The sequence below is a fragment of the Brachypodium distachyon genome, chromosome 3 (assembly GCF_000005505.3).
Source record: "Brachypodium distachyon strain Bd21 chromosome 3, Brachypodium_distachyon_v3.0, whole genome shotgun sequence".
NCBI classification, from domain to species: Eukaryota; Viridiplantae; Streptophyta; class Magnoliopsida; order Poales; family Poaceae; genus Brachypodium; species Brachypodium distachyon.
In genome coordinates, this window is record NC_016133.3 from 48,810,884 (window position 1) to 48,824,164 (window position 13,281).

Consider the following 13,281-nt stretch of genomic DNA (forward strand, 5'->3'; position numbering starts at 1 on the left):
TTCTAATCAAATCCAACCTTATTTAACTCAACAAAACACATCAACAACAAATGGCACCTGATGACCAAATTAACACTACCTGCAAGAATTTCAACTAAAACAAAAGCAGCCAATAGAGGAATTGTGGTTTCAGTGCACAGAATCCACTGCGCATACATTGACAGATCCACAAAAAAAGTATCACGAGGTGTACATACAATGAACATGCATAAATCATCGTATCAATATCATAACTACAACAACCTCAACCCCGATCCCTAATCAACAATTAATCAACAGTAGGAAAAAACTGAACCCCCAAACGCATGACAGAACACACTTCACATGGTGATTGGTGATACCAAATGAAGGGTGAAGCAAACCCTCTAGCCTGGGAGGGGGTCAGGCACAAACCGAGCACAACCACAAACCTAGAACAAGTTGTTATCATTCAAGCTAACACACAAACGAGAATCCCGCTGAAACAATCGACGCTCGGTGAGATGAGGAGCAAAGCAAAGGAAACTCACCAAACCAGCTCGATGTTGCTCCGCCATGGACCAGATAAGAGGAAAATCAACGACCGCTTATGCCGCCTTCACCTCACCACGTCCGCCTCCAACCCCGGGAACGAAAACGAGCAAAATTAGCCATGTAACCAAGCAAACTAACACGTCCCTCCGTGTGTATTCAACGAGGCCCGGGAAAAACTCACCACGCTGCGGGACAACCTTGGCCGCCGCCGAGCCCAGATGCAGAAATCGCCTGACGTCTCCTCCGTCCGCCATAGGAAAGCAGAAAATCTCTGGCCAAACACGAGAATACCACAAGCACGAGTAGATGGAGAAGAGCAAAAGAAGGGGGCGCAGCTTACCCAGCGGGGAGGGGAGGGGTGGCGAGAAGAAGCCTCCGCCGGCGACGAGAACAGAACGCCTCACCACACGCCACCGCCGCGCCGCCCCCTGGCTCGGTGTGGTCAACAGCTTGCGCGAAAGGGACAAAGGGTGGGGATTTCAAAAGGAAGAGGTTAGAGGGGAAAGAGGGGAAAAGAAAAAGAAAACCACAGAACTTTCCACGCGAATCTTGATGCATGAACGCACGCACGAGAAATCGCGTGTGTTCCCAAGAAAAACCAGTCGCCTGTGCTATAGCAAAATCGTAATTCTAAATCTATAGACGCTTTATGTTTTTTCTTTGTTACCCAAACTCTGAAAGTCTGAAGACGTGCAATTTGCCTTTTTTTTTTTAATTCCAGACCGGTTGGGCAAAATCCGCGTACGGGCACAATATCCCCCGTCATTTTGGCGGGAAAGTGAAAATCTATCGAGGTCGAACCCTAACTAGGCGGCGCCATGGACAAGTTCCTCCTGGCGGCGGCACCTCCTCCCGGCAATGGACCAGCAGCGCCGCGGCCACCAACACAAAGGTGCCCTGCCTGACTCCTTACCCTTGTTCTGTCTCCTGACTGTGCTGACTTTTCTTCTGGTCCGTAGGTGGCACCGGTGGAGCCGCATCGCCGTGGAGCTAGAAGGGCGCATCGATGCCAGGTTCCGGCACCGGGAGTCGCGCCGCCTCCTCGACTCATACGCTGAGGTGATAGAAACTTCGAAGGAAGTTGTATTTTCGTTTTTTGGTTTTAAGCTCGGTTGTTGGTTGCATTCTCAATCGGAATTACTCCGTAGGAGTTTCGGAAATAGAAACTGAAAATCTCTAGAAGGACTAATTTCTATGACATTCTTTCGAAATCTAATGGCAAGACCATGCCAGAGTAGGTTAAATGGGACTATGGGAGCAAAAACTTTAAACAGTTCTGGCCATTTCAGTATAATTGTTGTTTTAAGTTTCAGCCCATTTTCTGTTTCATAGTGAGTGGTGGTTGTAAAATCTCTATGATTTGGGGCTTATCACTTTCAGGATGTTGCAAACCACTGGCCCTTCTTTTTTGGGTGGGTGGGTGGGTGGGTGGGGGCGGGGTACTAATTCATAGGTGCTTATGTAGCATATTCTTGATATTGGAAAAATATTATCTGAGATACTCTTTCAGGTTATATTTTGTATTTTATGATCTTTGCATAGGCAAGTATCCAAACTGTATGTTGCTTTGGTATTCTGTATCAGAAATTGAATGATTTTTTAGCATTTTAGCTGTGCCTATGTTACTTCCAAGTTCTATTTTTTTTTTGGCAAGGATACAATTTTATTCTTCATTAGTCTATAATGCTTGCAAAATGTCTTCTTTTTGATGGTGAGAAGACTAGGAGCTTCAAACACAAGTACTATACACATGGCGAGGAACGGTGTCAGACATATGTAATGCTGATAAGTACATTGATTTGTATTTTTAGTGTCGAGTTGCTGTGTATTATGTGGCTAATCCATCCACCATCATTACTTCTTTAGGTGAATCGCATGATTAATGCTTCAACTATGGTTGGATGTTACAATCCAGCAAGGTCAGTATTGATCTTCAATGCCTTTTAGCGTATTTCGTGGAAAAATCAAGTGCATAGCAGTAGTTACAATCCACCTTCCCGCAGTAACATTTTACACTTTTGTAGTAAATTTGCTTATTAGATAGGCTAATAAACTTTTTTTTACTTATTTGGGCAGGGAGGGGGTTTCGGCAATGGAATTTGATAGAAAGGTATCATGGAAATGTATAAAAACGTTAAGTTTTTTTTTCTTAGTTTACCATGACTACGGAAGGCTTGTCAGTATTTGTACATTCTGCATGGGATGACCATTATGTCCTGTTCAACCTAGAAACTGGAATAAAAACTCTTGCACTCTGCTCTGCCAGTACTGCACAGTTCCACTCCATTCGACCTCTCTATCTAGTATATGTCAAGAATGTTCTGTTCTGTTGCTCTTGCTATCAATTACTTAGCATGGAATTGAATTTGTTAATATACATTTGACTAAAAATATGACTACTTTCTGTATTCTACACATAACATGCGAGTCAGCTGAAAAATTTGAACTTAGGTTACAATTTGTATTTTTATATGTCATTATTATACACCAGAAGTTGCTGCTACTAGAGTGTCCGTTCCAATTGGGAAAACAAAATGGCCACTTGAATGGAATTAACAAGTATATCCAAAGTTAATTGATTCCTTACTTACTTTTAGTCAGATCGTGAATTCGTGATGCATAGAATATTTAAGCACCTTCCTCATGTTTTTAATTGTGCAGGGAGTATACCTTGCATCCGTGACAATCTCAGGGTGTTTAACAGTGCATGACTTTGAGACTTTATACTGCTCCATGTATGGCCCATCATGTAGTAAGTTAAACTTATAACCCGACTCACTTTACTTTTAGAAAGCTTAAATCAGATGTGTTTTGAATACATCAGGCATATCATAAGTTCTTAATATAAATAAGCAAGAATAACTTCTGACATTATCGTTTTTAAACCCAAATCTTCTCCTAGTTCAAATTATTTTCCTCTTCAAGAAAATAGACCTAGTTTGCCATGTTCATGTGATTCGGATACCAGATTAAGGATATGATGTTTGCTGTTGCTGCATTTTTGTTGATGCAAAATGACCTTGTTAACCATCGTAAATATATAGTTGAAAAGAACATGTATTGCTGTTTCTTAACCAAAAAAAAAGAGTTGGAATGAAACTCCTTTGAAATTATTCATTGACATCCTCCAATATAGTAAGCCACAGTATAGATAATTTGCTCATAGCAAACTGTCTCAGGTACCATCATAATTCTGCTGCAATTTTACTGTTTTCTTGGTAGGTTTGCCAGACGACTCTTCAAACTATCTGCTCCATATATCAAACCCAATGCCCCTTTGTTCCGTTCGATGGAATCCAGGAAATCAAGATGAGGTTGGTGTCAGCACTGATCTTCCTGTAGGATTCTATTTTCACTATATTTGAGTTCTGAAAGTACTTTGGCATTCCATACCAATGAGTATTGCTAAGTGTAACCAGCAGTTAGGGATCACAATTAGGTTTATTTCATAAATTAAATGAAGCGCTTATGATTCCATGTGGTTCTATGGATGCTTGATGCAGATTGTTTGCTCTTCTAGCCAAAGGGACAAAGTTTTCCTATTTGATATTGGCTATGTCTCAGCTGCCCCGAATGAAGTAAGTACCTTTTTTCACATCGTTCCATATGGATGCTTCAAATGTTACACAAGGTTATTTTCAATTTATTTGTCCATGTTGACTTACGTAGGAATTTCATAGTTCATGTTTCTCCCCTTTTGCTTTTGATCCTAATTTATCATGCTTAGAGCAGCCACACTCTTTTCCATCGGTACGGATCTATCTAAGCATGTGTATCTACACCTATACAATTTGGACATAATTTTATGACATAAGAGATGTACGTAAAAATATATCAGAACATTCATGGGTGCAGTACATCATGGCATAATGTTACATACATAATTTTGATGCCAAACTCTATAGTTTTTGGTACATAGAGGAAAAAAGAAGCTGTACCAATCATATGTAAAAATAAATTTGCCGTTACCTTCTACTCCATGTAGGATGTTCAGTAGTACAGCATGTAGGATGTTTTCTTCAGTTTTTTAGAATACCAATATCCAAAGATTAATGGGTATGGGTGTAGGTACCAATGCTAAGGAAACCACACTCAGAAATGTACCAAAAAATACTAAATAATTTTCATTGATGTAGTACAACATAGTACAATTGTACAAACAAGATTTTGGTACCAATCTCTAGTATTTGTGGCACAAAAACTGAAGCGGCACCAGATATATATATATATATATATAATATGTACTCCCTCCGTTCCATAATTCTTGTCGCTGTTTTAGTTCACTTTTGTACTAAAACAGCGACAAGAATTATGGAACGGAGTATAATATATCTATATTTCTTGTTACCTCTCATTTTCTTGTTTCTAACAAATGGTACCACATATGGCCATGCAACTTTGGGGAGATAATTACCCTTGTGTTAAGTTGTACGACATGTAGTTTTCCCCCAAGTGCTCTATTTTGATACGATGAGATATCTGAACTGCTACTTGGTACGCCCATGCTTAGAAAAGTCACATCGTTGGTCTAAATCACATATTGTCCACCATTAATGCATTTTTTTTACCTACGGTGGACTATACCACCCTACTATCTATTTTCAGATCATGCTTTGATGTTCACAATTTTTTTCCTCTACACTGTGGAGCACTGTACTCTGTAATTAACCAATTCATATTTAGCTTGCACTACTAATTCATTTATTGATTTATATGTGTGTTAGGCATGGAAATGAATTAATGATTAAGTGGGATAGTAAAATCTAGATCATGTTAACCTTGTTTTAGATAGGGCGGTATATTAGAATTCACTTTATTAAGGTGTGAAATGAGAATGTGCTATAATGTAGATGATGAAAATATGTGAATTTCAAAGCACAAACTGAAGTTGGATCTAGGGGTGGTATGGCCCACTGTTGTTAGCCACGTATTATCCATCAAAGGCAGACAGGGTTCCCTCTGTATGTACTAAAAGTAAAATTACAGAATGCTAAAGAAAACGTTTCCTCAGAATGTCTCAAGAAAATACTTGCAGATGTCGTACACTTGTACATCTTGGTCCATTAGAAAGAAATGTGTTCCAGCAGCTCCAGATCCATCACATAGCCTTTTGTATTACTCAACTTACCCTTCTGATTTTGTTACTGTATTTTAGATTCTACAGATAGGGAAGTCCAAATTTCACACTCTTTGCTCTGAATCCCGCAAGGGTCTGACTGATCTAGCTTTTACGTCAGATGATAAGTCCTGGTATGTAGCAATTTTGTGCTTATTCATGTTATTTGATACAAGGCCTATCGTGAACATTTCTAATTTGTAATATTGTGAAGCTTGGTATGGAGAACTGTCTCCATATCATGCTCTTTCTTATGAAAACAGATGGTATTGGTTTGGCCTCCTGATCCTGTAAGAAATATTAATGGTTGTGTAGAAAAATAAATTGAGTTTTGTTAAAATCTGGTACTACCACGATAATAAACTTTTTACTTGATTGGATGGGATAAGATGGGTTTCCAAAGAAGAGAGTATGTAGATTCTGCTTATGGTAGGTGTTGATCTGTATTGTAAAATTCAGATTCTTCTAATGTTGGTTTATCAGGTAATGGTAGGTTATCAGTGTTAATTACTAAGTGCACTTATAACACTGTTACTAACTTACCATCTTAACGATATTTTAGTATGTAGGAGACATAAGCCACATATACAGGTGTCAAATACCAATATTCTTAATGGGATTTCTCTTGCTGGAAATCATGCATAAACTTTGCACCTAATGGCTCTCCTTATGTAGGCTATTTGCATCTGGCCTTGATGGTGCAGTCTACATGTGGGACAGGCGGCTAAGTAAGACACATTGTCGTGAGCTTACAGCACTTCCAGAATCCCAATTTACCAGCATCAAGCTAAATATGGACAATAGGGTATGCTAATTCTCCTGTTAAGTATTTGTTGTTCTATAACAGTTAGTATGTACATTTCCTAATTCTCATGTTAACCACACGATGTTCTATAACAATAAATCTGCAGCTTTCTTAGTTTTCTCCTCTTATACACCTACATGTGTTCCACATTATGTCTTGCTTTGTAAATACCATGTAATATAGTGATATCCTTAGCTTGCTAATGTGTTGTTTAGCTTACTTAACAATAACACTCTATATAGGTGCATTACTGTATGATCAATCAACAGTCTCAGATGTAAAAAAAACTAAATAAATACAGTTTCATCTGAACTTGATTGGCTGGACACAAATAATTTAATGTTAAACAAGAGGTTAATCTAGCATTTTTTATGCTGCTTACATTTTCTGTATCTCTGAAAGTTCATCTAATTAAACATTTTCTGTTAACTTCAGCCATTAATTTTGTCAACTGTAAACATTCAAGTATTGGACCACTCACTAATGGGGATTAACAATTTCTTTTTTCAGACATTCTTCGGTGCAACTAAAAATGGTACCATGCATGTTTGGGATCTGCGTGGAGGGAAAGCGTCAGCTGCTTTTCAAAGCCATAACGAGGTACATTCAACAGTGGAACATTCTTTTTTCTCTCGAGAAAACGCAAGAGCATTTCGTCTCGTTGTATTGAAAAGGTGGAAGAGTATTTACAGGCCTAGAGAGGGGGTACAAACACCAGAGGAACATTCTGGTAGTTCTCCTTTGTATGTGATCCAATATCATCCAACAAGATGTATTCTGCATGATGATTTCATGGTTCTAAGATTCCGAAAAGTAAACTTCTGTTTGTGAACTTTATGTATGCAGTAATAATTTAGCATCCAGATGCATGTCTGTACAGATTTCCACTATCTGGTATAGCTAGTCAGCTAGTTTAAAAGTAGTGCAAGTTAGTTCTATTTGATTGTAAACACGCTTTGTTAGGATATTTTCAAATGAATCCCAAAAGTTGCTTTTATTTCTCCATCTTTTATTCTTACAACTGATATAAGTGATTTTGGGTCCCAAGAAAAACAAAGAAGCTGTGACATTTTACCCGGGACATATTTAAACTTAATAGATACTAAAGAATCCTGAATCATAGAAACAACTCTCATTAGGATTTAAGTTATATTGGAGATTGCGAAATATCTGAAATAGAGTATTAGACTATAGAGTGCGAAATTGCGAAGCATAATCTATCTAGTTTAATCATAAACAACGAGCCTTGATAGTTACCTTTTTATGCAGCAATGTCATAGCTGTCTTGGCGACATTTCATCCAGGTTCAACTGTCAATGTGTTTCTTGCCTTGGTTCTGGGCTGACAAAATTTTCATCCAGGTTCAACCGTTATCATCAGTGAAGATATCAACGTTGTTGGGCAAAATTACATCGCTGAAGGTATGAGCAAGATAAATAGATTTATCTATAGTGAGCATCTCTCCTTCTATTTTAGAGTTCCCATTTTGCTTGTCGCCCCTCTCATTTGTCTCTGCTGCTGGGGAACGAGTGGCGTTGATGCTCGCTGGAGCAGGAGAAGAGCCAAAAAAAAAAGTACATTTTCAACTAACCGTGTATTAACTTTTACTAAAAATATATTTGCTTTCAAATTGATGAAGAACAGAGATCCATCGGATGGATGATTTTTTTCTTTAGAATCATCGGATGGATGAACTATAGATACACTTTTGTACTAGTTTTTCCTCATCCAAAAGCAACATACACCTTGCAATTGAAATGCCCTATTGTATTACAGATTAAATGATATAAATCAAAGTGTGTTTTTTCTTTATTTTCTGGCATCAGGAACAAAAAAGTAATATTTGGAACCAGTTCCGGGGCATACCATTTGTAGAGAAGGCACTATATTCACATAACTATACCTTGCTAACAATTTTATAAAATGTTTAATTTATTTGATATCTTATTTTTCACATTTTTTTGACTTTGCATACTATTTTCAGGAACAATCAAACATTATTTCATGTGAAATTCTGTCTATTGACTTTAACCCTAGTTGCTCATATCAGTTGGCCTTTCATCTTGATGATGGCTGGTAAGTATCCTTGTTTTTGCCATGTCATTATCTGATGATTAAATTTTACACCCATCATGCTTACATGTCTAGAATAAATTCCAGTGTGCTTACTATGTACCAGATCTCAGTGATTTTCTCTTCCATTCGCATCCCATGTTAGGTCTGGAGTCCTGAATGTTAACACCCTCAGTGTGAGTCACTTGCACTGCCCTCCTCCTGCTTGGTTGTAAGTGTTGCTCTATGGATTTCTTCCAACATGGAGTGCATGCGCAGTTTCCCAAGTAAGCCTTACTAATATGACCTATTTTTTTGTGTCTCTGATGCTTTTGTTAGAGATGGTACGGACTCTGTGTTGCATAAGCGGAAACCAACCTGGCTGGCGACGTCTTCAGTAAGAATATTATAGAGCACCCTTAATTTTAGTACACGCAAGACTTTTTCTTGAAATTGTACCTCTTAGGCCCTGTTTGGATTGAATTTAGTCGGGGGTCCTGCCATATTTATATTTAGTACATGCTAGTCATAATGTATTGTTTTCATTACTTGGCATAAGATAAAGTGAAACACATTAAGGAATTTGATGTACTTAATATGTTTACAATGTACAGATTTATGCAGTTGGGTCTTCCTCCATTAGTGGAATGTATGTACTGGATTTTCATCCAGATACAAGCTCGGCATGCCATGTGGACTACAAGTGAGCTGATCATTGCTGTCCCTTTTGTTTTGGCTTTCGCACCATCAACTTCTGAATCCAATCTTTTGTTTGTTTTGCCGGGAACTTACATTTAAGTTCTTCCAGCGATTCATCCATCACTTAAAGTCCCCTGGAAATAAACACTTGCTTCTGCCCAATTTATACGCAATTTTATTTCTCATTCTCGTATTCTTATGTTTCAGTGAGGAAATAAAAGGTTCTGGGGAAAATCAACCCACTGAAAATAAGTTTATTCCTTTATCCGAAAGGGTGCTTTCCTGTTCAGCCCATCCACTCAGTGATAGCATAATTGCCGGTACAGAGGTTCGTTTGTTTACAATCTGGTTAAGATAGTTACATATAATCTGATTCTGTACGTGACAAGCCTTACTGAAGTTATTTTTATGTTGAATGCCATTATTTGTTACCTTGGACATAGAGTTGGAAACATCATTTACTTCTCATTAAGACCTACTCCCTCCGATCTTAAATTCTTGTCGTTGTTTTAGTTCAATTTGTACTCCGTACTAAAACAACGACAACAATTTATGATCGGAGGGAGTACAATAAAATTTAAGCCAGATGGTAGCAAATATTGACTAGTCATTATTTGGCTTCAGTTCTCATCGTTGCTCATGGTATCACAAAAGAACGAGACTATCAGAAATCCAGAGTAGCGAGCCAGCACATCTGGAGCTTCCTCCGAGCACAAGAAATATCTCCGATTCCTGCATTCAGAAGGCTACTCATCCGCTTTGTCCGTCCTGCACATAAGAATGATGGCAAGGGGTCTTTGCTGGTGCAAACACAGGCTTAGAATGTCGTTGGCAGGAAGCTAGCTGGGAAATATCACTTTACAAGAAAATCCATCGATATAGTCGTTGTGGACATCCATATAGATGCAGTGACGCTTGTGCTTGATCTTTCACAACGGAGTAGTTGTGGAAGGCATGCTTCCATTGGCCCAGCCGCCCATAAGTCTCATGCTTATTTGTAATCACTGTAGTCACCAGAAAGTGCCGTCCTCTGTATATGTTGGTGTTCGGTACATGGACTTTTTGTTACCAATTTAATCTGTGTGGTGTACATAAACTCTCTCGATTTATCATGCTTTACAAAGCACTCGAATTTGAAGACACTAAGTGCAATTTGAATTCAGCATTTACGTTGCAGGATCTTCATGCGCTAAACTATTAAGAGCATGTAAACGATTTGATCTCCTACACATTCTGCAAGACCAGAACATTAGTAACAACAGTTTCTGAGGGTTGTGCAAAATACTTAAATCTACCAATTTTCCAATTTGGACCTAAAACATAAATCTGGAACATAAAGCAAAAACTATACATCTAGAACAATGCCTGTTCTGTGACCAGAACTGTGATCAGAAGATCTTCAAAGGCACTCAGAATAATGCCTGTACTGCAGCTAACAAGAGGCATACTGCTAAGATTCAAAACACATTGTCTTTCTACTACATAGTGGAACAACTGATTTCACAGGATGAAGTTCAGCTGAATGATGATAAAACGTAGAGAAGCTATATACATATATGCCCTCAAGCAGAGAGCCAAGTGTCCTCCCACCCCACGTCCTCAAGCAGAGAACCATGAAAACCCTGAATCCTAAAGCCAAAACACTAGCACAATGCTACCTGCGGTTAGGACTAGCGGCTAAGAAAGCGGCAGACAAGAGGGAGAAGGTTAACCGAGCTCATCGCATAGACATCAGGGTGCGCCTCTGCACAGCCTGGGTCTTGGAGGGCTGAGCAGCCTTGGGATCACCTAGCGTCAGGTTCTGGCATACCATCTTCTCGATCTGTTCAATGGAGCTTGCCAGTAACTTCTCCAAGAGATCAGAGAGAGCTGGGTGGTTGCCTTGTCTCGATGGCGTCTGCAAGGAGCAGTCACCAGTTGCTGCCTTCAGCGTGCCCTCAGCCACACAAGTCGCTGAGGTGCTTGCAACAGCTTGAGCTGAGCCAGCAGGGTCAGAGGCAACAGCAGCAGCAGCCAGGGTTCCATTAGTTGGTGGTGTTCTTCGATGAACATCCTGATCTGCTTGTGCTGGATTCTCAGGTTCTGAGGAGTCTTCAGTCCACTGGAGCTGCTGCCGAGCCGCAGCATCTCGCAGAAGGTTTTTCCTCTCAACAGCCTGCAGGTTGCCATGGAAACCTTATACTATGAGCAGTTGACAAGCAGATTTTCAGCACTTAAATAAACAAAACTATGAGTAGGAATACAATGCATGAACAGTTAATCGTGTGCAGATGGTTATTTCAGATAAGTACTGAAGCAAAGTACTAAAGCGAAAAGCTGCACTGTAAAGGATAATACAACAGAGAAAACAAATGGTTGAATGGCACGCTTCCATTAGTTGAACTTATTATTTCTCAAAGACTTATCTGTGAAATTAAGCACTTATTGTTTCTGTAATCTTATCTGCGAAATTTAACATGCCAAAGAGCTAGACTGAAGCAGAGATGTTTCTAATTCATTTATGCTCTTAGGAACTTCAGATAACGGCACGAAACATAAAAGAAAACAATTGCATGCTAGCGTCTTCTGAAATCTAGTCGTTGAGACAATGATTAACAGAATTCATGGATCTTACAGTATTAACAACATACATATATTATCCAGTAGAGTCAAAATAAATTTGTAATTCCTACCGTCCCAGTTTGACTAGTGATGGATCGACGGCCACAATTGCTGTTCGATCACGCAAAATTGACCAGAACCTAACTTTTGGTAACCATAGATCTTGAATACAATGCCAATCACAGTTTCAGAATCATGAGGACAAGACAACGTAACATATCATGATACAACTTAACTCTGCTATTAGCAAAATGGCCAAAACATTTGGAGAAACCCCCCCAAAAGTTCAATGGAATAGTTTATCACCTTGATGATCGACGTTATGTCACGGAGTGGGGACCTTGGGTACCACTCGGGCAGGGTGCTTCTCCTCTTCTGTGTAGTCGCCACAGCCCACGCTGGTGGCACGTTCTCCTTGTTGCTTGATGGCGTCAGGGGCCGTCGAGCCAGCCGCTTGGCAGCGCCCTTCTCCACCACAGCTCCTGGAGACTCCACCCTCCTGATAAAGAACCCGCCACCAGAGCGCTCGGCTACCGCCGTCCTGCTGACAGTCCTCACTTCAACCATCTTGGGAGCCCAATTGCAACTTTCGAAACCCCGTACGATCCTAAGATACCTGCAAGAACGCTTCAAGGGATAAGACCTCACGAAAGCACCCATAAGGCCATAACATCAAGAAATCCGCCTCAAGAAAAACAAAATATCGTCTAATCTCCGATTCGTTCTACTCAGAATACAATCGAAATCCCCTAACTCCCAAGGATTCGCAACTAAATAGCCCAAGAAACGGATCAGAAAAAGAACGAATTCCATTTGGGGCGGACGCGATCCAACCAAATTTGTTCAGATTCCACACTACTGACCTCAGGTTCTTGCCTCCCCGTTCCCCTCACACGCCAATCCTTACCCTTCCGCAGATCTGCAAGAACAGAACGAAAGAAATGCATCAAGAAATTGCTCGGGAAGTGGCAAGAACGATAACACCCAACAAAACTGCAAAAAATCTCACGATCTGCTCACCTCTTCCCCGATTCCTTCCGATCTTCCTTCCGGTCCGAGCCTCTTCACGATCTGCTCACCTCTTCCCCGATTCCTTCCGATCTTCCTTCCGGTCCGAGCCTCTTCACGATCTGCTCACCTCTTCCCCGATTCCTTCCGATCCGAGCCTCGCAGGCTGATTCCTAAGGTACAGCCCTAATCGAGATCTGATTTCTGGGTGGATTCCTACGGTCTGTGCTTGGAGGCGGCTCTGGGCTCTAGACCTAACGGTCGGGGGAGACGAGGAGCGGGATCTGAACCCGTTTAAAATGCCAAAATGGCCGGTGTACAGTGTGTTCGGTGGACCCGGGGCATCATATCCCACCGTTCGTGTGTCCGGTTGGAGGAATGGACGGACAGGGTTGTTCCGGCGTATGGATCTGGTGCACAGTTCAAAAGTTTCGACCGTTGGTTGGTCCAGTCGTGGAATCACAGTCTCGGTATAATTTTGGAAAGT

At 40.3% G+C, this 13,281-nt stretch overlaps 2 protein-coding genes across 3 annotated transcripts; one reads left to right on the plus strand and one right to left on the minus strand.

The window, feature by feature from the left end:
- Nucleotides 1–1,225: 1,225 nt before the first annotated feature.
- On the plus strand, nucleotides 1,226–10,331 carry LOC100823800. The gene is made up of 18 exons (XM_003575211.4): nucleotides 1,226–1,405; nucleotides 1,473–1,572; nucleotides 2,233–2,289; nucleotides 2,380–2,432; nucleotides 2,590–2,623; nucleotides 3,175–3,265; nucleotides 3,736–3,827; nucleotides 4,017–4,091; nucleotides 5,669–5,763; nucleotides 6,305–6,434; nucleotides 6,945–7,034; nucleotides 7,796–7,855; nucleotides 8,419–8,510; nucleotides 8,653–8,718; nucleotides 8,826–8,883; nucleotides 9,101–9,189; nucleotides 9,393–9,513; nucleotides 9,810–10,331. The coding sequence occupies exons 1-18, from the start codon at nucleotides 1,332–1,334 to the stop codon at nucleotides 9,864–9,866; spliced, it is 1,434 nt and encodes a 477-aa protein (XP_003575259.2). The 5' UTR covers nucleotides 1,226–1,331; the 3' UTR covers nucleotides 9,867–10,331.
- Nucleotides 10,332–10,583: 252 nt separating this feature from the next.
- On the minus strand, nucleotides 10,584–13,083 carry LOC100824111 (protein GIGAS CELL1). 2 transcript variants are annotated; one of them, XM_014900328.2, is made up of 4 exons: nucleotides 12,807–13,083; nucleotides 12,650–12,705; nucleotides 12,093–12,402; nucleotides 10,584–11,340 (listed from the first exon to the last, which is right to left on the minus strand). In XM_014900328.2, exons 3-4 carry the CDS (start codon nucleotides 12,351–12,353, stop codon nucleotides 10,903–10,905), a joined length of 699 nt encoding a protein of 232 aa, XP_014755814.1. In that variant the 5' UTR covers nucleotides 12,354–12,402; nucleotides 12,650–12,705; nucleotides 12,807–13,083; the 3' UTR covers nucleotides 10,584–10,902. The 2 variants fall into 2 exon arrangements, with proteins under 2 accessions (XP_014755814.1, XP_010235621.1); XM_010237319.3 differs by having other exon boundaries at nucleotides 12,925–13,052.
- Between the last annotated feature and the right edge of the window lie 198 nt (nucleotides 13,084–13,281).

Bases quoted from the DNA above. Each gene is read 5' to 3' on its own strand.
- LOC100823800 (XM_003575211.4), top strand. From the start codon at position 1,332: ATGGACAAGTTCCTCCTGGCGGCGGCACCTCCTCCCGGCAATGGACCA. The intron at 3,266-3,735 runs GTAAGTTAAACT...TTTTCTTGGTAG, and splicing joins CATGTATGGCCCATCATGTA to GTTTGCCAGACGACTCTTCA. The intron at 6,435-6,944 runs GTATGCTAATTC...TTCTTTTTTCAG, and splicing joins AGCTAAATATGGACAATAGG to ACATTCTTCGGTGCAACTAA.
- LOC100824111 (XM_014900328.2), bottom strand. From the start codon at position 12,353: ATGGTTGAAGTGAGGACTGTCAGCAGGACGGCGGTAGCCGAGCGCTCT. The intron at 11,341-12,092 runs GTGATAAACTAT...GGCAACCTGCAG, and splicing joins ACATAACGTCGATCATCAAG to GCTGTTGAGAGGAAAAACCT.